Source organism: Monomorium pharaonis, chromosome 1 (assembly GCF_013373865.1).
Source record: "Monomorium pharaonis isolate MP-MQ-018 chromosome 1, ASM1337386v2, whole genome shotgun sequence".
NCBI classification, from domain to species: Eukaryota; Metazoa; Arthropoda; class Insecta; order Hymenoptera; family Formicidae; genus Monomorium; species Monomorium pharaonis.
Window position 1 is genome coordinate 24,037,682 of NC_050467.1, and position 26,056 is coordinate 24,063,737.

Consider the following 26,056-nt stretch of genomic DNA (forward strand, 5'->3'; position numbering starts at 1 on the left):
TTAAAACAAATTATTATTACTAATTGAGAGATGTTTCGGCGTTAATTATATGTTAAATTACTTGACTTTGCAATCGCAAAAACAACACGCGCAAAATTCTTCTTACCATTTGCACGTGTTTATCAGATCTCTAAAACATCCTGCCGTGACAATAACTTTCCAGGCTCTAAAACCAGCGATCTAGAGTCATATAATCTGTGTGAATATATAAATAATATTATATCTTATATCTTTTATTATATATCTTTATAATATTATTTTTATATACGTAAACAATACTAAAACATGGTCATATATCATATTGTTTGAGTTTTATTCCATTTTGAGTGAACTAAACGCAATTATCGGGAAAATAAATTCCTACTTTTTCCATTTTACGACGACTGATAATTCGGTGGCTCGGTCGTGCAGAATGTAAAGTCAGGTAAAGTTTTAGTAGAAAAAGAGTGATCGACGTTTGCTAACAACTAGAACTTTTTCGATCTTCCCTGGAGAAAAAAAGTGACGTAGATACCTTTTGATTCCCCTTTACCGAACTAGTGGATTATAAAAAGAGGAAAACGAGGCGAAACATTGCATTGTTGATCGTACTGACGATTACTTTTGTGTGCCAATATTTCGTACAGTGTATTATATTGGAATTATTGACGGAACGATGAACGTACCGAAACTGAATTTTTACAATGGCAACAAAGTGCCGATTCTCGGCTTGGGCACATGGGAGGCAAGTGTCTTTTGTTGTGTTTTTTTATTTGATCTAGATATCTTTTATTATGATGTAATTAGAGATGTGCATTATTTGAAATAGATGCATTTAAAATAGAAATATAAAATATAAAATGCTTATTTTTATGCATTTTGTATTTAAAATTTTTTTAGAAACTATTTTACATTTTGATTTAAATGGTATTTATAATTTTTTATTTCCAATGTATTTTTCTTGCAAAAAGTTAATTGAAGTATTAAATATTAATTACATAAGGATGCCACTAATACTAATAGCAGTAAGAAAAATAAATAATAAAATAATAAATTTTAAACAAATATCTAAATATAAAAGTCTTAATATTTATATAAATAACAATTTTTATTTTAAAAACCATTGTAAAATATCTATTTTTAAAATTTCCTATTTTTAATGGGTGTCTAAAAATTATTTTGCATTTTATATTTCGCAAAACTAGAGTATAAGTAAGCACTGCTTAAATTAAAGTATTACATATACAATACATATACAATATATGTGAAGCAGGAAATTACACATTTCTTTAAATCCATCATCACATCCATTAAAATTGAAAATATTTAAATTTTTTAGCATTATTATTTTTTAGAACTTAGGCTGAATATCATATGGATGATAAGAAAATGTATAATTCCCTGTTTTATATTTAATCTTCAGGCAGTGTTTAAGTATGTTTTGTGATAAGAATAATGTGAACACGTGTTCACATATTCAAGGAAAACAAAAACTGCTAGGAGTTAAACAAAATAAAAAAAGTTTATTTTTACATTGGTAAAAAAACAATCTTGCTACTTGTATTTTATTTTGTAGTATATATATACATTTTATTTATTATTAAATTATTTTCTTTTTTTAATTTTTACAATTTATTGTCAGTACAAGCCTTACCTTTCTGAATTCTAATATAATGTGATTATAATGTAATTGTAGATAATTTTTATCTATAATATCATATAATTATACCATCGATAAATATTTGTAATCTCTATGTGATATTTTTGTCACTTTATATATTTATTTTTACAATGTGCAAGCACAATTTTATAATTGCTCATCTAGAATTTCTTATTTTATACTAGTAGGAGATAATTGTACGTGAGATAATTGTCCTGAGTCATATATTAGTATTTTTAAAAATTATTTCTTATTTTTATGACAAAAGCTCCCATTTAATATATTCTTCAATATTCTTTTATATATAAATCTTTCTTGAAGAGGATAATTGATTACAACATAGAAACAGTGTAAATTTAATTTAATTTCAGCCTGAAGCAGGAGAAATTACACAAACTATAAAAGATGCTATTGATCTTGGCTATAGACATTTCGATTGTGCACAATTTTACGGCAATGAGAAGCAAATCGGTGCTGCTTTCCAGACAAAAATAACGGAGGGCGTTGTGAAGAGAGAAGATCTGTTTATTACAAGCAAGCTGTGGAACACTTTTCACAGTCCTCATCTAGTTGAACCAGCTCTCAAGAAAACGCTAACCGATTTTGATTTTGATTATTTAGATCTTTATTTAATTCACTGGCCATTGGGATGCAAAGAGGGTGAAGATCTTTATCCTATAAATCCTGATGGTAACGTTGCACTCAGTGACGTAGATTATCTTGATACTTGGAAAGCTATGGAAGACGTACTGTCCAAAGGTCTGACGAAAAACATCGGCGTCAGTAACTTTAATTCCGAGCAGATTACCAGGTTACTTGAAAATGCGACGGTTAAACCTGTTACGAATCAAGTAAATAAACTACAGTAATAATAATGATAATAATAATAATAAACTTGGAGATGATCTTCACTTAAAAATCTGCCAGTGACGTTTAAACGTGGTCCATTGTATCTCCGATAAAGATTACAAAATAAGAAACGAAAATAAAAACAAAATAAGAGTTCAGATTCGCGACTTGTTGAGTCGGTCGCTCTGATACAGATCCATATCTCATAAATAAATGCTTATATTTGAAAGAAATTTGCTAGTAATAATTACATTTTAATTCAATATAATTACATTGTTATGTAAATTTATAAATTATTTCAAAATAGGACATTATTTTGAAGAATCAGAAGTTTAAGAAAGATAAAGAAAATCCTTTTTAATATTTATCAGCAGTTGATTTATGCATTTTACAAAGCAAACATTCATATAATAAGAAATGTAAAGTATTACCTTTATTACTAATGTTATTATTTTTATATTGTCTTAGGTTGAATGTCATCCATACTTAACGCAAAAGAAACTGTCCGCATTTTGCAAGGAAAGAGACATTCTTATTACAGCTTACAGTCCACTCGGATCACCGCAGAGGCCATGGGCTAAGCCAGATGAGCCAAAATTATTGGAAGATAAGAAATTAATTAAGTTCGGGCAGAAGTACAATAAGACTCCCGCACAAATACTAATTCGTTATCAAGTATGTTATTAAGATATTAATATCTTTTTTTAAACACTAGAACATTACAGGCGCGCGCTGCGCGCGCGCTATTTGACTTTTTACTTTAAAAATAATAATAATTGCAATTTGATTTTCTCTATCTTTCGTTTACATTAATCAAACGTCTTCTGCAATTTTGAATAAAAAAATGTAAAGTTTAATTATACATACATACATACATACATACATACATACATACATACATACATACATACATACATACATACATACATACATACATACATACATACATACATACATACATACATACATACATACATACATACATACATACATACCTACATACCTACCTACATACATACAGACCAACATACATACCTACTTGCATACTTACTGCTACCTAGCTACCTAGCTACCTAGCTACATATTTATCTAGTTACGCTCGCTCGTTTGCTCCCTCCCTCCCGCCCTTTTTCACTCACTCACTCACTCACTCGCTCACTCTTCGCTCACTCCTCGCTCACTCACTCGCTTCCTCCTCGCTCACTTCTCGCTCACTCCTCGCTCACTCACTCGCTTCCTCCTCGCTCCCTCCTCGTTCCCTCCTCGCTCACTCCTCGCTCAATCACTCGCTCACTCACTCGCTTCCTCCTCGCTCCCTCCTCGCTCACTCCTCGCTCACACCTCGCTCATTCCTCACTCACTCCTCGCTCACTCCTCGCTCACTCACTCGCTCACTATTCGCTCACTCACTCGCTTCCTCCTCGCTCACTCCTCGCTCCCTCCTCGCTCCCTCCTCGCTCACTCCTCGCTCACTCACTCGCTCACTCTTCGCTCCCTCCTCGCTCCCTCCTCGCTCACTCCCGGCTCACTCCTGACTCACTCCCGGCTCACTCCTGGCTCACTCCCGGCTCACTCCCGGCTCACTCCTCGCTCACTCCTGGCTTACTCCCGACTCACTCCCGACTCACTCCCGGCTCACTCCTGGCTTACTCCTGGCTCACTCCCGGCTCACTCCTCGCTCACTCCCGGCTCACTCCTGACTCACTCTTGGCTCACTCCCGGCTCACTCCTGACTCACTCCCGGCTCACTCCCGGCTCACTCCTGGCTTACTCCCGGCTCACTCCTCGCTCACTCCCGGCTCACTCCTGACTCACTCTTGGCTCACTCCCGGCTCACTCCTGGCTTACTCCTGGCTCACTCCCGGCTCACTCCCGGCTCACTCCTCGCTCACTCCTCGCTCACTCCCAGCTCACTCCTCGCTCACTCCCGGCTCACTCCTGGCTTACTCCCGACTCACTCCTGGCTCACTCCCGGCTCACTCCCGGCTTACTCCTGGCTCACTCCCGGCTCACTCCTCGCTCACTCCCGGCTCACTCCTCGCTCACTCCTGGCTCACTCCTGGCTTACTCCTGACTCACTCCCGGCTCACTCCTGGCTCACTCCCGGCTCACTCCTGGCTCACTCCTGGCTTACTCCTGACTCACTCCCGGCTCACTCCCGGCTTACTCCTGGCTCACTCCCGGCTCACTCCTCGCTCACTCCTCGCTCACTTCTGGCTCACTCCTGGCTTACTCCTGACTCACTCCCGGCTCACTCCCGGCTCACTCCCGGCTCACTCCTCGTTCACTCCTCGCTCACTCCCGGCTCACTCCTGGCTTACTCTTGACTCACTCCCGGCTCACTCCCGGCTCACTCCCGGCTCACTCCCGGCTCACTCCCGGCTCACTCCTCGCTCACTCCCGGCTCACTCCTCGCTCACTCCCGGCTCACTCCTCGCTCACTCCTGGCTTACTCCCGACTCACTCCCGACTCACTCCCGGCTCACTCCTGGCTTACTCCTGGCTCACTCCCGGCTCACTCCTCGCTCACTCCCGGCTCACTCCTCGCTCACTTCTGGCTCAATCCTGGCTTACTCCTGACTCACTCCTGGCTCACTCCCGGCTCACTCCTCGTTCACTCCTCGCTCACTCCCGGCTCACTCCTCGCTCACTCCTGGCTCACTCCTGGCTTACTCCTGACTCACTCCCGGCTCACTCCCGGCTTACTCCCGGCTTACTCCTGGCTCACTCCCGGCTCACTCCTCGCTCACTCCCGGTTCACTCCTCGCTCACTCTCGGCTCACTCCTCGCTCACTCCTGGCTCACTCCCGGCTCACTCCCGGCTCACTCCCGGCTCACTCCCGGCTCACTCCTGGCTTACTCCTGGCTCACTCCTCTCTCACTCCTCGCTCCCTCCTCGCTCACTCCTCACTCACTCGCTCACTCCGTGCTCCCTCCTCGCTTTGCGCGCGCTACTTAACTTTTTATTTTTTACTTTTTAAAAATAAATTACAACAATAAATGTATAAATAATATTTAACAAATTTGACAGCTGTCAAAATTGCAATGACAGCTACTCTTGCAACACGAAGTGTGCGCAACGAGAGAACCAATCGGCATCGCGGAAAAGCGACAATAATAAACTTCGAGAAATGCGAGCAATCGACTTTACATGCCTTTTTTTAGATAGGATAAATGAAGAGAGTTCTCTTTTTAAATTGCAAATTAAATGTGTTAAATACAATTAAAAATTTTTAAGATATTTAAAAATTTGCTATATGAATATATTTATGAAAATTTAGCTTGATACATTAGTAATATATTATTACAAAATGTGCAGGTGGATCGTGGCCATATAGTAATTCCCAAATCTATTAACAAGTCACGAATTGCTCAGAACATGGAAGTATTCGACTTTAAACTTTCATCCGAAGACATTGCTTATATTGACAACTTCGATTGCAACGGAAGAATTTGTCCAGGACCTTGGTAAGGACTGTTGATTGTCATTATTATTTGTGGAGACAACATTTTACATCAGTTCAAAGGTTTAGGTGTTTTAAGTTGTACATTAATATCTTTTTCCTTACTTTTCAGGTCAAAAGCTAGTCCGTATTATCCGTTTAATATTCCATTTTAAATAGTTAAGTGAGCAGATTAATACAATGTTTGCGTATATCTTCTAATGAACTTTTTGTATTAGAACACATTTTCAAATTACTATTATCGATTATTGGAACATACGTGAATGATATTATCTTTCTTATAATATTTCTTTATAATAATAATTTTATAAACATAAGAAATAGGAATATATTTGAAAGTTCAAATATTAAGTAATATTGCTACAATAAATCGTCGACTTCGCAACCACAGGAGCAACATTCGCAAAACTCCTCGTCACTACTGCTGTTATTTGTTTCCGATCCCGAATGCATCTCCGATGGCACTGATTGAAAAGCACCCAACGATCTAACACTGCAATCACATATGATCATTAATTCGTCTTTGTGAACTTTTTTTTCGCAACTGTACCTGTAGACATTAATTTGCTTGCATGCGCCAGGACTAGTACACTCGTTGCACGTTTTATTAGGATCACACGGCACCGAAGGTGGCGTTAATTGTTTAAATGGTCGCGGTACATCTGGAAATTTATATATTTATCCATTTGCATATTAATTTTAATATAAAGCAGAATTTATAATTCTTTAAATTTTTGTTATATCTAGGACAGCGCCTCTTCAATTTTTTCACTATTTTAAAATTACAATTTTATAAGAAAATCAATTATTCCTTATTTAAACTTTATTCAGTAATTCTTTCTCACAAAAAAAATTAAATATAGTGTCGTCGCAGCAAACATTTAAGAAGATTGAGATCTATTTCATCTCTCATGTGACTTTTATGAAATTCTGCCGATCTTTGAGGATTAAATACGAGATGCCGTCTAGGATAAGAATATTTGTGATAAAATTAAAAAAAAAACAGGTACGCATCGACCTGTGAGAACATGCCTGTTTTCGAGGCGACCTCGAATAGAGACTCGTAGGGAGGCTTTGGCGAATACGTAGGTCTGGATGCGGTGGAAGAAACTCGTCGACAAGATTTGCAACAAATGCAATCGCGCGATTTACTCGCGGTCGCACGTGATACATGACGTTCCAGAGGGACGCAGCATGGAAGTGGTGGACGCGATTTTCCCCAAGCAGTTATTGACGTCGCACACGAGCAGCAAGTCTTCTAAATCAGGGGATATGAAGATTAAGTACAGAATCGAGAACAGATAAATGCATTATCTACGCCCTCGTTTCTAAACTCACTCGATTCTTATTTTCAAGATTATATTTCTTCTTTATGGAGTACTTATTTCGCGTGCAATCTTCCGATGGATCGAACAACTTTTTACCAGTTTCCCTCGACTCCTGCACGCGTTCCGTCATTTTTCCGTTGTCCCGCTGAAATTTTTTGCAGGACAACAGCTTGCCCATTTGCCGTCTGTACGTGAACTCCTTGTTTTCCAATTCTCTGATACAGTTCTTCAGTTTCAACTCTTCCTCGGCGAGCTGACGAATCTTTCCCAGACATATGAGATCTTCCGAATGAATGGAATGCAGGCTGGGTGTACTGCGCCTTTGTATTTCTTTGCGCAATTCTGCTAATTTTTCCTCCATCTCCTTATTAACCAGCTCCAGGGACTCCAACTCCATACCAGTTTCTTCCAGTTTCACATCCGCGTCTATAATCTTGTCCTGCATTAATATAGAAAGTTGATTGTGTGAATTCTCGTCGCACGAATTATTAATCTGTATCATTCGCGATAATTTTTGATTTTTTAAGGATTATTAGATGATAAGGTTTGATGAAATTGTGTATGCTTACATATCTTTTGAATACATGTTTTAAACACGTGTAATATGTGAAAGAAAATTGCACCACTTTTCACATAATGACTTATAACTTAGGAATTATAAAGAGTTTTTAATTTGTTTTATATTATAGTAATGAAGTACAATTTTTTCTCTTTCTTATGTATCTTTTTTCAAAATTTTAGTCGCCAAAACTGCTTTTTTCATATTTTTAAAAATATGTATTACATATTTTACATATTATGTTTTATAAAGCTATGTTTTATTCATAGTTATGTTCTTATGTATTAACATAATTTCTTGATTTATTTTGATTTCTGTATAAGAATTTGGAACTAGTGTCCGGAAATATTTTGATATGTATTACGTGGCATATTCTTAGTTAACCAAGCGTGATGTAGCATTTTGAGCAAATGCATTGCATGTGTTGTTATGGATTTGCTAAACATTTATTGACATCGAAATAAAACGCATTACGAATTCAGCAACATGATTACTTATACACGCAATCAGTTGAGAACATTTAAAAAAGGAAATGGTCAGGAATAATGATACATAATATTATTTGCGATAACAGCAACATGGCAACAACAAATTGATAACAAATTCATGCTGACACTATGTTGCTATTTATCAATTTGCCATTGTTAAAAATAGAATTCATATAAGTTCAATCTAATAGACATAATGCTTGCCTTGAGTTTATTTCAATTAGTTGCTGCACAATTGTTGGCAATATAACTGCAACATCAAGACATTTTATCTTGCAGCTACTGACCTGCCAGAAAGCTAATTTTAAATTTAGAAGCTATATTTTAGATGCTAATGTACAAAAAAATCTTGTTTTTGGAAATAAATGTACACGAAGCAAGGCAACATTAATTATTATTATTTAAAAAATGTTACTTTTCAAAAATTTATATTTAAAATAGTTGCTTAAAACAATGTTTAAAATATTTTAAATATGAATACTGAAATTATAAGAAGACCATCGATAATTCGCTAATAGTCGCGCTAATATTGCGATACATAATTTTCACGTTAAAAAAAGTACTCTGGCAAGATTTACCCGGATTCTTATCGTTGAATGTCAATCGTACATGCAACTGTGTCGTTTCCTGGTGCAGGCCGTCGACCGCGCTCTTCAATTCGCCAAGGAGTCTGTCGGCGGGGTCCGGCTGTGGCGAAAACTTATTCATGATCTCTCGTACTTTGTCGTATGGCCCGTCGCGACAATCTCGCTCTGTCATCCACATGTTGTACGCCAACAGAGCCGGGATGGAGCGTTCCATCGTAGAGACTTTGTTCCTGAGCTCCCGATGGCGGCCGATCAGGTCGCACCGACGTTCCTCGATCTCGGACGTGACGTTCGCCAACGGCGAGTCATGCGCTTTCACAAAAGAAAAGTCATTGCCTTTTTTGTTTAATTTCAGCCGGAATATTTTTAGGTAAATCAATCGAAACCAAGGCCAATTTTTTACGCCTTGAATAGGTTCTTATTTTTATTGTTATTTCACGAAGGCTTTTTATTTATCTTCCGCGATTAAGCATCCGTGTGACTAATGAATCCAACGGTTAATTACGAGGACAAGGTTACTCACCGGCTTTGGTGGACATTCTGATTACGATAACGAGATATACGAAGATTGAAATCGGTCGCACGGACAGTTCGCAGATTGTTTTCTACTTGAGACTTTTGAATTGGCGTGTAAAAAAAATGTAGAAATAGCGAGTTGCTTCCGCCGAAGACCGGCGTTACATCATGATTGTATGCATTAGCTTCTGTACAATGAGATCGAGTGCGTGTTAAACAAAAGAACATTTTGACACGTCCGTACACCCTCGACAAATTCTCCCTCTGACGCTTTCATTCACAAATCCGCCTTTTGTAGTTAAGTGTTACAGCGGTTTTTTTTTGGTTCTCTCTTGGGCGATAAGTAGAATAATATAAATGGTTATCGAACATTATTGGGTTATTATCGCGAAAGTCGGGGACAAAGATCATCGGGATATCTGAAATCTGGAGCACGTGCGGCGGAGAAAGCTACAATGATGCTACTCGACTCTTTTAAGAGTATGAGATTATATCAAATGACTCAGGACTTTTCGTAATTGTTAACGGGCGGATGCGCAACGTTTGGTTTACATAACACTTCGTGCAAACGACATTACGTTTTGCCTCATCTCACATGTATGTATAGCAAAGGTTATACATTAAAATGTTTATTACTTCTAAATAATTACACGAGAACATCTCGTGTCGCTTTTCTGATGAAGGCATTTTAAAAGAAAACAGCGACTTATTTTTGGAAAAAAAAAACGGGGAAAGACTTATTTCTAGAAATTTAACATTCGCACAGCAAACTGGAGGAGCCGGGCACGCGGCGAGACGACGATGACTTCTCGTTGGTAACTGTAACGAGCGTTTCCCTTCAGGAGAGCACCTGCAGCACCTTCACCGGGTCCGCCTACACAAATTGGGAGGAGAAGTTCGCGTGTCGCGCGCTATCGAGCCGACGAGGCCGCGTCTTCAGCTACCGGAAGAGAAGGACTCACTTTTACGATGGGGTCTTCGGGGCACCGGTTGGCGTCTGTCCGCGTCACGTTACCTCGTCGGTCATTCGCCGTAATACAGGTCGAATGTTGTTTAATGCAACTATCATACAGACAACAATGATTTTGCTAGAATATCTAAATGTTAGGTCTAAAATTATCAGATTGCCTGCCAAAATGTTAAAATTTTTGCACCGTTACTCATCATGCCTTCAACAGAAATTATTTTTACGTAACATTTATATATTATAAATTTTAGGATACCTTAACAAAAACCTTTCTTTCTGTGTAAGGTTTTTGCTTCGAGTAAATCGGGTTGACTTTCGTCAAAAAGCAAGCGAAAGTCTACTTGTGAGTGAAATGAAAAGTAAATAAAATTGCATTCTATTATTAGCTCTGTTATGTTAGCTGCATGTAGATAATAAGTGACCTGTGACGGAGCAAAGATAGATATTCTTCTTAAGATTGCAAACAAAAACTGAAAAAGCGCTCTTCTCGTTACAGGCGATTCCCGGCTTGTGTTTGTCTGGCCGCAGAAAGCCAGCAGGAACCGACTCTCGAACATACTCGCGCCATTGTTGCGCGGTGTCCTAATAGGATTGTTGTTTGTGGACGCTCTTCACCTGTGGCCTGGCGAATTTTTACCCACATCTCTACCGCCGACCACATCGATTACTCTGCCGCCTGTCAAATGTAATGTCATCGAGCCACGTTGGTATGATAATAACTGAGTCACAATAATAACACTTGCGATAGCGCGACAACAATTTAATCAAAATACTGTACATTTTTCAATAAAGGCCAAGTTACTTCGTTCGAAAACTTTTCTCATCTTTTAAATCGCGTTTGAAATTTGTTTCCATACAGTTTCAAATTCTTAATTAAGTTTTGAAAAAATTACATACACAATTAATCTTTATTAGTCAGCCTTTGTTAAAAGAAATATTTCAATAACGTTGTTGCGTCATGTTATGCTATGAAATTGCAATTATGATTGAACGTACGAGTAATATATAAGAAAAGTCAGCGCTTCCTTTTAGACACAACAGTTATTGATAATGTTGCTTGATATCATAATTTCCTTTTTGATATAATTAATTGTAATGGACGGATTGTGAATCTTTATATTTTTTCCACGCTTCTTTGCCATAAGAAACGGAAGCAGACATTTCACCGCTCAAGGTAAAAGAGAAAAAAATATGCCTTTCAGTAACAAAAGTATTTCTTTTGCATATCAAATATAATAAAAAATAATAATAGTTACTGGTACTTAATAATATATTATGTACATTAATAATTAATCGAATATGTATCTTAATTTATTAATATAATTTTGTTACTAACGACTACTGACAATTACATGTAATCAATATGTAAGTACGTATAGTTATTATTAGTAGTGAATAAATTAAAATATCTAGAAATTTATACTACCATTTTTTGGCTCCAAATTTTTTACATGAGACAAGTATTTCGTTCGACACATTCTAGTTCCGTTTCTGTTTAAAGCGTCCAACAATTTGTTTAGTCTTCAATTATCGACAAAAATATTTTTCACATTCATCGATTCGTGTTATGATAATTGCGATCTGTCGTGATACAATCATAGCAAATGTCATATACACATACATACAATCGTGACAAATTGAGATGCACACATATTTCTTATTTCTACATATATTTTAATAAAACAATAAGTTAATCAGAGATCAGAGATAATTCTAAATTAATTTATCATCAAATAAACGTGAGATACATCATCATACATCATCGAGAAATTAATATACACAAATTCTGCCTTAAATGGGAATAAAGTATAAAGAAGAAAAATCAAATTGTTTACATAATGAGAGAGAGATGCCGGAACCGGTTAAGCAGGAAATTTATAATTAATTCTAAGTATGATGAAGACGATTAAGATGAAGGTAATCATGAAAGTGAAGTTACATACGTATATTATATCTTATGACGTGATGGAAATAGGGATTACACCTCTGTGTTCTCCGAGACAAGCCTTCATCATGTTTGTCTACATAGTATCTTAGGTATGCACGTTATCGCATTTTTAAATGTAAGTAGTTGCTTCTATTCCATCACGTCAGTTATAAAAGCGCCGTTCACAGTGCAATATTTTGCAAACATGAGAAACACTGGAGAACTCAAATGAAATTAAGTGTTCGATTTGGTTATCCAATCGTCGCGTGGGTATTTATCATTGCAGGATTAAGTATCGTGAAATAAAAAAGATATATGAAAGATTAAGATACTCCGAAACTTGCAGTCTTATTCCGTGATTAAATTGTGAATGGAAGGAGGTATTAGTTTTTATAATCTTCCTTGGAATTTTTAAAATACTATTTTTTTAATATAATTTTTTCTTTACAGAAATTATTGCTTATTAGATCGCATATATTATTAAATAAAGTAATATTTAAATGCAAATCATAAAATATAAATCGTAATAAATATCAAAGCTGAAATATTTAATCACGTATTAAAGGTGCTGTTAAATATTGAAGTGATATAAAAATACAAACTTCTGGCATTAGAAACAGTAAGTACCAATAGTTTATATTTTTTAAATATTATTAATTATAATGTTTAAAATTATTGATTGCCAAATTGAATAAAAGAATGTAGTAAGTTTCCTTAAACCAACTTTAAACGATTTATATTAAAACTAAAATTTGTATTAAAACACAGAAAAGAATTATAAAAAATGTACAAAAATACTGATGATTTTTTTAAAAAGCAATTTTTAAATATGTTCTATTGTTCATGTATACAGTTCTATGTTTATAATAATTTTTCTAAACAAAAATTTAGTTACACAAAATAAAAGAAAATTTGATATTGGCATAGTAAAGATTTTACTTTTTGTGAAAATTTTACTAAGTATAGAGATTGATAAGTTACATATGAAGTCAAACTAATAACTTTTTTTTACATTTTTGTAGTTAAGCAAGAAATATTAAAATAATATTTTGAAATATTAAGTTTATGTGTATTTTTACGTTTTTAAATACCGTATAAATACGGTATGTGTGTGTGTTTTATACAATAAGATTTTATAAAAATACAGCGGAAAAGTATTACATAAAATATTTATTGCTGAATTATTTAATTTAAAAAATCTATTAAAACAGTGTTGAGATAACTATTAAAGATTTCTTATTGATTATCCTTATCGACTACTCAATTCTATTAATAAGTTTTCTTAACATAAAATGTATTCTGTGTATATGACTTTATCGCAAATGCAAAAGTATCTTTGAGAAATATTTTTAATCAGTATTAAAAAAACAGTAACAGCGAAAACATTATTAATGCAATTTTCTTGATATAATATTAATAATATTAGTCTTATTAATTTTAATAATGTATTTATTTATTTGGTAACGTAAATTATGTGAAATGTTCACAGATTACGAGAATGGATCTCATCTTTTTGATACTATGCACTCTTTGCATTATTGTGATTTTCGCAGTTTTGTCGATAGTGCATCATCAGTATGTTCTTCGACAGAAACTTAAATATATTCCCCAAATCGATGGATATCCTTTTATTGGATCGGCATTTGAGCTAATAAAGCTATCGGACTGTGGTAAGAAAGTGTATATGTAGAAAGTGTATATGATTTTATTTATTCTTTTTTTAGTATTATTATTCTAATTATTATTCTTTTGTACAAGTTAGTTTGTATATTTGCACACAACTTAAAAAAAATATGTTATTTAAATTTGCGTAATTAATTAAAATAATATAAATATTAATAAATATAATTGTTAGAACGTCTAAAATGGTTTATATCGTATATGGAGACTACTAAAGAAGGGATATTTGTACAGTGGATCGGAAGCAAACCTTTTATTAACGTGTTTAAACCAGAATATTTAGAGGTAAATACTCAATTTAATTTGTTATAAAAAAACATTATTTTTTATATTTCTGCGCTAATTCAAAGAAAATTGCCAATATAGACATAAGTCTTTTAAAAAAGATATTTTAATGACTTTTGTTTAATATATCATATAAACATTTACTGTTGTAGCGATTACGATAAAATATCTTTTTTATTGTAATAGTATGAAACATTCTCAAACATTCCAAAATTTATTCCTAATTTGAATTTCAGTCTAATAGAAATTAAAAAGGGAAAGTTTACTGGATAACTAATTATTTGGTATATTGTAAATATATTTGTTTTATTAGTAAAGAGAGAATAGAAAATGTTGAAATTTTGCGTATAAATTTGTTTGTAAAAATTGAAAACTTTTTCTGAAATATACTTCTTTATATTAACAAATCTGATTTAATTTTATGAAAAATTTCTAAATAAAAATTTATTTGTCATAGTGAAATAATTTATAGATATAGTAAAACTGCTTTTGATAAATGGCATTAGTAGTCATAATTAGTCTTTTTAGTGTTTGTAACAAAATTTGTTGCAACAGCATGAAATACATTAATTATGTTATTAAAAATGTGTTATATACTTTCTTTGAATATTATTAGATATTATTACGTCTTTTTCAAACATTTACAGCTTATTTTTCCAAGCACTGTAAATATCACAAAAGGGATGATTTATAATCTTCTGACAGAATGGTTGGGCTACGGACTTTTGACTTCTACAGGTAAATGCATAATAAAATCATATTATTTATCTGTTATACATTTTTTATGCATTTAAAATCATAATAAAAATACATTTTATTTGCTTTACTTTAATTTATCTAAATAGATAAAGCTGTTAAAAACTGTTTTACTTATTTTTTCTTTTTCTTGTCTAATACAGATACATGTGCATTTGCATTCTAACGTAACACTGAAAATACGTTTTAGTCCTTAGTGGTATCTAAATATTTTCATGACTATATATTCATACTGATTATTCATGTCGCTAGAGATATTGCTAGAAAACTGTAGTTTTCTTGAAACTTTGTCTTATTTACTTGCTAATTTTCATTATCGATATAAAGGACAAACAAAAACTCAAGCAGATACTCATTTTAAAAACATTTTACAAGTGTTTCCTCGAAACGTTTCGTAATTGACTATTGGAAACGTTTCCAATTGGTAAAAATGTCTACTTGAAAAACGTTTAGGGAAACATCTTTTTAATAGAAAAAAAAAAAAAAAAACGTTTAAGAGATGGTTAAAATTCGTTTTTTTCCTTTATCCATTAAATTTATTTTTTTATAGATTTAATAAAATAATGCATTTACACGCGCGCGTATGTGTGTGTGTATGTGTGAATGCATTATATATACTTATGGAATTATATATTTGTTTAGCAGTCTGCCATTACGTAAGTGGCGCTAATATAACAATATATACAATAGCCGTTTATTACAAAAATTTTTAGTTTCAAGTATTTCGAAATTTTTAATTACACATATACTTCTTCATTATTCTTTTTAAACTTTAACGTACTACCACTATTGTTTCAAAAACGTTTTATACACATACACATACAGGCGCGCGTGTAATTGGATAGTCATATTATTATCTTTTCCTATATACATGTATATATAATTTTAAATTAAAAAATTAATTTTTATTCCATCTATAGCAACGTGAAAAATATGTTTTTTTTAACTATGGTTTTAAAAACGTTTCTGTTGAGACGTTTCTTATCAGTGCTTGACGGTTAAAAAATATTGGATACGTTTAGAAAATGTTTAAAAATTAAAGAGATAACAAGACTACATGTTTTTAAATTAAAACTTTGCAGCTTTCTTTATTTTTACAACATTTTTATAATGCAAACATGTTTTATTTTAATGCTGCTTTAGGGAAACAATGGTTTCACGACAGGAAACTCATTGGGCCAACGTTTCATTTTAGTATATTAGATCAATTTGCTGTGGTTCTTTCTGAAAAAGCAGAAATTCTAACAAAGTGTCTTGAAAGAAAAATAGAGAAAAATTCAGGGAAACCTTTTGATATTTTCCCTTTTATTATCAATGCTGCTCTTGATATTATTTGCGGTAATGTATATTTTTCTTAATTTATAATATATGACATATAACATTTCTCGCGAAAGACATTTATTAACACAATACATTTTAGGTACTGCAACTCTAATTTTATTAAACATTTTTGCTGGAAAGTTAAATAATATATTCATCTATATTCACTATTAATTTTGTCAAATTTGTGCAAATTATTTCGTTATAATAGCAAATTCTTATTATATTACCAAAGTAGTAATAAAATATTAAGAATATATTAAATCGCATTTTAACAGTAAATTTGTGTCTTTATAAGAAAATGTATATTTAAGAAGATTCTTTTTAAGAAAACAGATTTTGTTGTAATCGTTGTATAATATTTACGAGTCATAAATATCAGTTTCATTTCCCTTACAAAAATGTAACACTGTAGTATTAAATTGGCCAGTAATCAATACTTATTTTAAGTATTATAAGCACTACTATTAGTACTTTCAAAAAATGAGTAATAATTATTGGCCAATTTAATACTGTCCAGTATTATATTCTTATAAAGATAATCTATACGATAAAAGTATTATCAACAATAATAATAATTATTTTACAGAAACAGCAATGGGTGTGGACATACATGCTCAAGAAGTCACAACCAAATATACATCAACAGTACATACGTTAGTTTTTAACATTTTTGTTATTATTGTTATTGTTAATAAAATAATTAATATTTTATTACTTAATAGTATTAACAGTTATTAACTTTAAACATTAATTATATTATTTTTATATAATTATACATTTATTACATATACAATTAATTCGTAAGTTAATAAATTAAATATTAATTGTACTTTGATATTTTTAGAGCTTCCAAGTTAATAATGAACCGAATAATTCGACCGTGGTATTGGATTAATTCGTTGTACTATTCATTGCCTTCAGGAAAACAATTTAAATCAGCGCTTAATGCATTGCATAAATTTACGATAGAGGTAGAAAAATGAAAGAAATTTAAAATAATGTCAAAACTTCTATAAATTTTTTTACATTATTTTGCTTAAAGAATTTACACATTTACAATAAACACAATAAATTTTAGGTAATAAGTAAGAGAAAAGCTGAACGAGAATTACAAAACGGTAATACATCAGAGATTGAAAATGAGGACAATGAATTTAACATAGGTATTATTATAAATTATAATTACATATCTTTTACATATTTCTTTCTTTTTTCGCTTATTTAATAAAATTGGCTGCATTAGGTAAGCGGAAGAGGAAAGCATTCCTAGATTTATTATTAGATCAGAATGCGAAAGACAACAATCCCTTAACCGATGATGAGTTGAGAGCGCAAGTTGACACGTTCATGTTTGAGGTAAGAAGTTCGGAATTAAAATTTAACTTTTCCAATTGTTTCAATACAAAATTTTCTTTTATTAGTATTCAATTCGATGTATCTGTAATGTAATATGAAAATGATAATAGGGACACGACACAACCGCGGTCGCGATGACCTGGGCACTTTTTCTCTTGGGCAATAACCTCGAGCAACAGGAAAAAGTTCATGAAGAACTCAAAGAGGTTTTCGGAGATTCGGAAAAACCAGCCAGTATGAAGGAGCTGTCGCAATTAAAGTATCTCGACAGAGTTATAAAGGAGACGCTTCGCATTTTTCCAAGTGTACCTATAATCTCGAGAAAACTGGAAGAAGATGTAAAATTGGGTAAGATATAGCTTTATTTACTTTAATTTAAGATAAAAGTTTTAAGAAATTTGCTCTGTTAATTTTTTTAAATTGTGAGCGTTTTCCAGCAAGTGACACAGACGTAGTGTTATACAATAAATTATTTCATCCTTGTTGTTTGTCAATGTTAAACAATAACGAAATGATTTACCATGTCACACTGCGTTTTTCTGTGTCATTTGCTGGAAAACGCCTTATTTTTTACACCGTTCAATTTTCTCAAAAATGTAATGTGACACAGTAATTTTATTTTGCGGATTTTATTTTTAGCAACAAAAAATAAGAATTGACTAGTTGTGAACTATTTTTTGTATTAAACTTAACATTACACACATACGCGCGCGCTTATAAGTAAAAAATTATATACATATATATATATATATATATATATATATATATATATATATATATATAAAATCTCACTTAAAGTTTAATTTTTATAAAAATATTTATGTCGACAGGATAATGAATCAATTTTTTATAGACACTCAATATAGCATATAATTAATTTATATCTTTTAATTTAGATAACTATACGATTCCAAAAGGTACCGAAGTCATATTGGCAATTATATTGACACATCGATGTTCGGAGGTTTGGCCGGATCCAATGAAGTTTGATCCGGATCGCTTTCTTCCGGAAAACTCGAAGCATAGAAATCCGTATGCCTACGTTCCGTTTAGTGCTGGACCGAGAAACTGTATAGGTCAGAGATTTGCTTTACTCGAAGAGAAAATCGTATTGACTGCTGTTCTCAGAAAGTGGAGGGTGAAAAGCGTGAAAACGCTCGACACGATTGTGTACGGAGGCTCTCTTATTTTGCGACCAAACGAAGAAGTACTTATGCACTTTACGCCAAAGAAATAAACATTTTAGTAAATACATGCTTTTTTATTAAAAAAGCAATTTTTATAAAAAGATTAATAAAAAAATATATATATAATTTTAGTAAGTTTTTTGCGTTATCCATTGCATATGTACGTAATGCATAATAATCTTGCATATGATGTGCCACGGAGCACGCCAAAACGCAGAGTTATGTTTCTGGATAGTAAATATAATTAGACTAAATTAAAATAATTGATTTTGGAGGAACTTATTCTCTGATTCCAACTTGGGGTGCTATATACATAGCTGTTTAAATAATAATTTCTTTCATTATGTTTTAACGTTTCTTCTCGCTGTTGAGAATTAGTTCATAATCAATATATCAATAATACATTGAAATCGAATTTTGATTCAAAATATTGTGATAAATTAGATGTTTTTACACAAATGGGCGTGCTGCATATATCATGTACAAGTTCTTTTAGAAATAAAATGTTACTAGCCTAGTAAAAAAATGTATTTTTATAATGTACTTAAAATTACATGATTTACATAGACAATATATAAAAGTAACTTATAATGCAAATTCATCTCAAAAGTAAGACCATTCCGTTGTTAGCAGGATATTATTATAGTTGTATTCCAGTATAAAGAAGTATAAAGAAATTATATAAGCTTGAGGCTTGATTTTCGAATTCAAATGAAATTGTGACACAAAAATTACACTGTAAATTTATATATATACGTATATATATATATATTTTTTAGAATACAAAGTACATATACCAATTGGTAAATACATGCAGCATTATTTTCATACACAAAATTTTTTTGTAAGGAGAATCGGGCCCTTGTTCATTAATGTAGCTACAGATTTTCAACAAATGATTATTGAAGTGAAACATATATATCTTTGATGGGGATTTTAATGAAATTTGTATGAAATTTTGATATACTTTTGATGATCTTTTGATAACTTTGTTGAATTTATTTGTATTTATTTTAGAATATTTTAACTAGTAATTTTATCAAAACTTTATGAATTGCAATAAAATAATATTAATTTGTCAATACAGCTAAGTATCTATGCTTTTTCGTTCAGTTTTGTTAATTCAATAGAATATCTACAATTTTTTGTTACCATCTCATCAAAAATTAATTGTAATTTTAATAAAATTTCCTTACTTTTTTATTAAACAGTATTAATATGTAACATATCCTGTATAAGCTCGCTAGGGGAATGGAACCAGAGAGGAATCTGCAGCTCCTCCTTTCTGGCTCTCTTCGCCAATTTCTCTTCCCTCCATTGTCTCCGAAGCTCCTTCCGTTTACGGTTATGCTCTTTCCGATTCTTTAATTCGGGTGTCGCGGCCGACATTACTCTTTCTTCAAATTTCGCACAATTGATAATCCGATTGAAAATTGTAATTCAAGCTATCAAGATAACCTAAACTCAAAATTATGTATAACCAACAAGTGTGCACGTGCACTCCATGTCGGTAATTTCGATCTTCGCGTGAAGGGAGGTTCACGTGTTTCAAGTATAACAACAGAAATTTCAAGTGATTTCAAGCAAAGCAAATGAATAAAAAAACTAATTTAATATTGACAGAGAGGAATTAACCTAAAAGCGGTTATCGCGTCGTTTTAGATGTTTTCATCCATCAGCGCCTCTATGTGCACATTGAATTATGTATTCAAATATCTATGAATCCTGTAGATAATGTGCATGACTTTTTGGGTCTCTTCTATGCTATGTCCACGATTATTTGATTCTGCTAGACCATTAAATATTTTAAATCTGTTTTATGCAAATGTGCATAATCGTGTTCTACAAATGCGCAATACCACATATACATGATATAAATTGAAATAATTGATTTGATTGAAAAATTCACTCACCGATTGCTGTCGCTGCTCTTGCTGCTGATGCTGCTGCTCCTGCTACATTCCTTTTCCGGAATACCGAGTCGCTCCATGGATGCCGTTTTCTGCTGACATCATCCTGCTATTCTCGAACCGCACATTAATAACGATCGCCCGATACTTTATTCGGCACTCCCGATATTACGGATATTGTAGCACACATATCACACACGAGTAAAACGTAAACCGCGCGCGAGAATTTCACTTGGCGCGACCGTTATACATTTGAAAAAATACGTGAAAAGGACAGCTCTGTTAGCGCGACGGCATTCTCAAAACCACTCAACACCGTACCTGCGCACAAATGAATACGCGAGACACGCCAGAGTCAACAGAACGTCCGACCGGCGCTGGAGTGGCGTACGTGACTGCTGGCAGGCAGACTCGGCGGTACTCGGCGCTAGTCGGCGCCGCTCGCCGCGCCTGCGTCGCTGCCGCCATGTTGCTCCGTTGCTCCGCGCTCCCCAGTCACGTACGCCGCTCCAGCGCCGCCGGTCAGACGCATCAGACGCTCTGTCGACTCCGTGCGTGCTCGCGTATTCATTTGTGCGCAGGTACGGTGTTGAGTGGTTTTGAGAATGCCGTCGCGCTAACAGACGAGCCGTCCTCTTCACGTATTTTTTCAAATGTATAACGGTCGCGCCAAGTGAAATTCTCGCGCGCGGTTTACGTTTTACTCGTGTGTGATATGTGTGCTACAATATCCGTAATATCGGGAGTGCCGAATAAAGTATCGGGCGATCGTTATTAATGTGCGATTCGAGAATAGCAGGATGATGTCAGCAGAAAACGGCATCCATGGAGCGACTCGGTATTCCGGAAAAGGAATGTAGCAGGAGCAGCAGCAGGAGCAGCGACAGCAATCGGTGAGTGAATTTTTATCAAATCAATTATTTGAATTTATATCATGTATAGGTGGAACAAAATGATATGTGATAAACGTGATGTGAGATAAAATATTGCTCTATTTTAAAAGAAAAATATCATCATGATTGATTAATTAAATACTTGGTTTTTCATTAATATTCGTCACGCCTTAAATAAAAATAATTGCAATAGCATATCAGAATCTTTCAATACTGAAACAATTAATAAGAAATTAATTCAAATGGTAAGCGTATTTTTCTAATGCTGAATAGATCTCGTAGATGGAGCAATAATTTCATAATGTAAAGAAAAGTAAAAGCTTATATTTTGAAATTTTATATCTCTAATACCAAATATCCAATACATTTTGCTCTTATAATTACAATGCAAAACTTATAAAACTTTAAACTTAACATTCTGACAGTAAAAAATGTGTAATTTAAATCGAAAGTAGGGATAGTTTTACCTAAATACGATAGATGTTAAACAATATGATTTAGAAAAATTGCTCTGTGAGTTTATCAAACGACACACCATGTACAGTGTTCTGATACTTTTTGTAAAGCTCATAAGATTCTTTCGAAATCTTTAGGTATTCGGAGCTCATTGGGGCAGTTCAAATCAATCTCAATTTACAAAAATAAATAACTTAACAATAATCTCTATTTGGACAAAGAAGAAAATAACTATTGTAATAAGATACACGTAAACTCATTGCGATTAGTTTATAATCAGATCAAAATCGAGTAAAATAGAAACAGAAAAATGATATAATTCAATTTCGTGGTTGCAATGTAATTAAACATGTAACACATTAAACCTTTAATATAGAGCCAGTTTAATAATAGCATTATTTAACAAATATTTACAGCTATTATTAAATTTTCAACTTATTTTACTACCTATTTTTAATATGATAAAAATTGGAGAAAAGAGAACCATATTAAAAACATGCAATAAATAAAAAAAACATCTATTTCATAAGTAATAAGAATTAGAAAACATCTAATAAAGACTAAAGTTTGGAAGTTTAATGTTGATATTGTATTACCTCTAACTTCTTTACTCTAGTGTATACTTCCTCGAACAATTCTTCCATTTCCTTCTTAACGTAATTTTGTTGTTTCTTTTCTTTTATAATAAGCTCGATTTCACTCTGTGATTTACCTTGAGCCAGCAACTTATTTTTCTTATGTTGTATGCATAATAAATTTGGCCTTCTTGCAAGGTACCACATCCGTGATCTCACTTCTAATGTATTTTTGCTGTTGGAATTTGTTAACTGCGCTTGATCGCTACTCAATGCAGAAGTCAATTTTTTCTGAGTTTCCATTTTCACTGAATTAATGGACAATCTTCCACAGACTTCATCATCAATGGATGAAACATCAATCGGAGATTTATCTTTCTGCGCTTTTGTCAAATGTTTAGGATAGTTTAATGCCTCTTCATTGCTTATATCTATGCTTATAAATATAGAGCTGGTGAATTATATATCTCACATAAATTATTATAAACATAGATCAACATTCTAAAAATTTTACCTTTATTATCTTGTTGATCTTCATTTGTACCTCCAGAATTATCATTCGTCAATCTATTTTTCAAAAATTTAGTCATGCATTTTAGAATTTTTTTCTGAGACTTTGATATTCTAAAATTTAGCATCTAAAATGATTATTCATGTTGTTAATGTGTCACTTTAATTACTCTCACTCAAAGTGCAAAATCATTTCTCTCTAAAACTTGGGAGTCGATAATATTACCTAATGGTATACTGAGATCTGATTCATCCTGGGTTTATAACAATAGCAGCTCTGTCTCCAATCCCTGTCAATCAAACTTTGATAGTTTTGCATCGTCAACGTGTGCGCCCACATACCTGCGTACGAAAAATAATGATTTGTGTTAGATTCAAACTTAGTCAGAGTTTCGGCTTGCTTCTCAACAATTTTTCACGAGATAACGTGGCCCGTTTCAGAGCGACGTGAAAATATATCTGAGACTCTCTCGAGAAACGAGGTGTCGCGAAACGGCGATTGGGAGGATAGTATTTTCGTGCTCACCGTAACTGAAATTCGTGGTAGAGCTCTTGCAGTAGCCACACCGATAGCCCTCGTACTCCGTGTAATATTCCACGATACTGTACGACTGTCTGCTGGCCATCCCGACGATATTCCTCGTTCGTTGCTCACAAACATAGCATGAAACAGAACTAAATAATTATGGCATAGCATAGAAGAGACCCAAAAAGTCATGCACATTACCTACGGGATTCATAGATATTTGACTACGTAGTTAGATGGCGCAGGATGACCATATTATCTCGTTATTGCAATGTTATCGACTGAGTTCTTTTTCTCTCGGCATCGGGAGATAACTCAACGTAACGAAACCTTTATTCGACGCTGCAGGTTTCCAGTATTTTCGTCGTCGTGTCAGGTTGGGAAACATATGAACGGAAATATCAGTGGCATGGATAATAGATAACCTCAATTCTGAAAACTTAAAAACGTCGTGATATCAGTGTGTAAATATGTTTGGTGTACGTCGTTTCGCTAATACAGCCTTGCCTGCCATTGTCGTTCGAAGGGACGGTGTGCGATTCATAAGCTTTCTGAAAATGAAAGAAACATTCCAGCGATTACTGGGCACGAATTCCGACGAGTTGCCGTATACGCACGTCTGTCAAATTGGCGATCCTGTCTTGCGCGGTCGCGCTATGAGAATAGAATCAGAAGTCATAAAAATGGCGGACTTTCAAAAGGTATTGCCGCAAATATTTATGCAGAGTGAAAAATTTCAAACATGATATTCGGAAACCGAATATTCCGAAAAAAATGGAAAAAAATGTTTGAGACAAAAGAAGATGCATAGTTGTTAAAAAAAATGTAATTGCACATTTTATTAAGTAATATAACATTTTTTAATAGCAATTGTGTGTTTTATATCAATTCATTTATTTCATTATTCTGCATAAAAATATTAAGGTACAATATTAGAAAAGTAATAATTTATAACATACATGTCGAAGTATGACATAAGATATAAAATATCTTTCACAAACCATTAATTTTTTAATAACTATATTTTAATACTTTTACTTGCAGAAGAATTGGAGGTATTATATTATGTTAAAAATGATATAATTTAAGAAAAAATAGCGATGATATAATCTTGACAAATTTTTATTGTTATAAATTTAAAAAACTTTATGATCATAAATCACATAGAGAATATTATGACATTGCTATTAATTATTCAGGTAATCATGCGTTTGATAAACGTTATGCGGGAACATGAAGCATTCGGTCTATCTGGGCCTCAAATTGGACTACCCTGGCAAATATTCGCCATCGAATGCACGAAGGAAGCTGTAGGAAAGGTTGAGGAGTCCCTGAAGAAGGCTCGTGAAATGGATGTTGTTCCAATGACGATTTTTATTAACCCTGAATTAAAAGTTATAGACTATACACCTATTACCCTTTTCGAGGGATGCGCAAGCATTCTCGGATATGAAGCTGCTGTTCCTAGAGCCTATGAAGTGGAAATTACAGCATTGAATGCTTCTGCTGAACAGTTCACATGGAGAGCACGTGGATGGGCTGCTCGAATAGCACAACATGAATACGATCATTTACAAGTAAGTTACTTTGGAAAAAAATTCTATACCTCTATATGTTATAAAATATGAGAAAATAAAATAAGGATAAATTGTTTACGTAAGAAGTAATCTATTTCAATTTGTCAGGGAAAACTGTATATAGATAAAATGGAAGTAAGAACATTTCATTGCATGGCTTGGGAAAAGATTAACAAAAATAAGGGCAAAGTGCGCCTAAGTTATTGGCCGAATAAGTAACGTGTGGCGCACACAAATTAATATTTAATTATTTAATTAGTTATATTGACTGAAATAAAAATGTACAGTGTTTGTATTAAAGTTAAAACGCTTATTTAGATGTTGTCCACTATAAATGTACTTGTATGAAACTGATATTCCATTCATTTCATTGAATTTTTATTAGTTTTATTTTAAAAGTTAGCTGTTATTTCTTTTATCACATTTTTTCATATAGATATAATTTTATAACTAGATAAATTTTAGAATACAACATCTATTCTTTATTTACAGAATGTTAATAACTGTATTTTTACAAATGACATTTTTCTTCAATCACGTTCTTTGATGACAAGAACTAAAAGAATTATTTCATCTTTTGAATCATTTATTTTTGGAAAATAAATAATGTAGCGTATGACTTTGATAAAAAAATTACTTTAACAGCAAGAGTTGTTTGTACTTTAGTTTTTCATTCTCAATACAGGCGGTGTTTCGTG

The 26,056-nt window shown here is 33.3% G+C and overlaps 5 protein-coding genes across 8 annotated transcripts in view; 3 read left to right on the forward strand and 2 right to left on the reverse strand.

Moving 5' to 3' along the window:
• On the forward strand, positions 1-6,340 carry LOC105838531 (aldo-keto reductase family 1 member B1). Its single transcript, XM_012684163.3, has 5 exons — positions 1-724; positions 2,011-2,490; positions 2,957-3,163; positions 5,808-5,956; positions 6,065-6,340. The coding sequence occupies exons 1-5, from the start codon at positions 656-658 to the stop codon at positions 6,105-6,107; spliced, it is 948 nt and encodes a 315-aa protein (XP_012539617.1). The 5' UTR covers positions 1-655; the 3' UTR covers positions 6,108-6,340.
• Positions 6,146-22,322, reverse strand: LOC105838528. The gene is made up of 6 exons (XM_036289882.1): positions 22,250-22,322; positions 20,825-20,878; positions 8,937-9,226; positions 7,291-7,719; positions 6,985-7,210; positions 6,146-6,614 (listed from the first exon to the last, which is right to left on the reverse strand). The coding sequence occupies exons 1-6, from the start codon at positions 22,320-22,322 to the stop codon at positions 6,313-6,315; spliced, it is 1,374 nt and encodes a 457-aa protein (XP_036145775.1). The 3' UTR covers positions 6,146-6,312.
• LOC105838527 (cytochrome P450 4C1) lies at positions 11,733-19,441 on the forward strand. The gene is made up of 12 exons (XM_012684159.3): positions 11,733-12,704; positions 12,775-12,943; positions 13,814-13,994; positions 14,180-14,289; positions 14,937-15,027; positions 16,189-16,383; positions 16,955-17,021; positions 17,213-17,339; positions 17,447-17,531; positions 17,612-17,724; positions 17,835-18,072; positions 18,621-19,441. The coding sequence occupies exons 3-12, from the start codon at positions 13,823-13,825 to the stop codon at positions 18,959-18,961; spliced, it is 1,539 nt and encodes a 512-aa protein (XP_012539613.1). The 5' UTR covers positions 11,733-12,704; positions 12,775-12,943; positions 13,814-13,822; the 3' UTR covers positions 18,962-19,441.
• Positions 22,036-23,968, reverse strand: LOC105833052. The gene is given in 6 exon segments (XM_028192261.2): positions 22,036-22,925; positions 22,927-22,973; positions 22,976-23,176; positions 23,260-23,383; positions 23,482-23,597; positions 23,782-23,968. Coding segments are annotated over 4 exon segments (552 nt in total). The 5' UTR covers positions 23,482-23,597; positions 23,782-23,968; the 3' UTR covers positions 22,036-22,745.
• Positions 23,969-23,987: 19 nt separating this feature from the next.
• The window catches only part of LOC105833051 (peptide deformylase, mitochondrial), a 108,391-nt gene continuing 106,322 nt past the window's right edge, over positions 23,988-26,056 (forward strand). For 3 of the 4 annotated variants that reach the window (XR_004963408.1, XR_004963410.1, XM_036287427.1), the window contains exons 1-2: positions 23,988-24,482; positions 24,981-25,358. Coding sequence is in view for 2 of the 4 variants with exons in the window: in XM_036287427.1 (XP_036143320.1) it covers positions 24,252-24,482; positions 24,981-25,358 (609 nt within the window). In the remaining 2 variants the exon portion in view is untranslated. Of the gene's footprint in view, positions 24,483-24,980; positions 25,359-25,466; positions 25,694-26,056 lie in introns of those variants that run through there. The other variant, XM_012674460.3, reaches the window with a different exon arrangement.

What these genes read in the sequence shown, in the direction of transcription:
- LOC105838528 (XM_036289882.1), bottom strand. Translation starts at nt 22,322, where the DNA reads ATGAGCTCCGAATACCTAAAGATTTCGAAAGAATCTTATGAGCTTTAC. An exon ending in AAGAGCAGCGACAGCAATCG is followed by an intron (nt 9,227 to 20,824) that starts GTGAGTGAATTT and finishes CTTTTGTGAAAG; the next exon opens with CGCATGACTCGCCGTTGGCG. An exon ending in ATCTTGAAAATAAGAATCGA is followed by an intron (nt 7,211 to 7,290) that starts GTGAGTTTAGAA and finishes CCCCTGATTTAG; the next exon opens with AAGACTTGCTGCTCGTGTGC.
- LOC105838527 (XM_012684159.3), top strand. Translation starts at nt 13,823, where the DNA reads ATGGATCTCATCTTTTTGATACTATGCACTCTTTGCATTATTGTGATT. An exon ending in AATAAAGCTATCGGACTGTG is followed by an intron (nt 13,995 to 14,179) that starts GTAAGAAAGTGT and finishes TATAATTGTTAG; the next exon opens with AACGTCTAAAATGGTTTATA. An exon ending in TATACATCAACAGTACATAC is followed by an intron (nt 17,022 to 17,212) that starts GTTAGTTTTTAA and finishes TGATATTTTTAG; the next exon opens with AGCTTCCAAGTTAATAATGA.
- LOC105838531 (XM_012684163.3), top strand. Translation starts at nt 656, where the DNA reads ATGAACGTACCGAAACTGAATTTTTACAATGGCAACAAAGTGCCGATT. An exon ending in TTAAACCTGTTACGAATCAA is followed by an intron (nt 2,491 to 2,956) that starts GTAAATAAACTA and finishes ATATTGTCTTAG; the next exon opens with GTTGAATGTCATCCATACTT. An exon ending in AGAATTTGTCCAGGACCTTG is followed by an intron (nt 5,957 to 6,064) that starts GTAAGGACTGTT and finishes CTTACTTTTCAG; the next exon opens with GTCAAAAGCTAGTCCGTATT.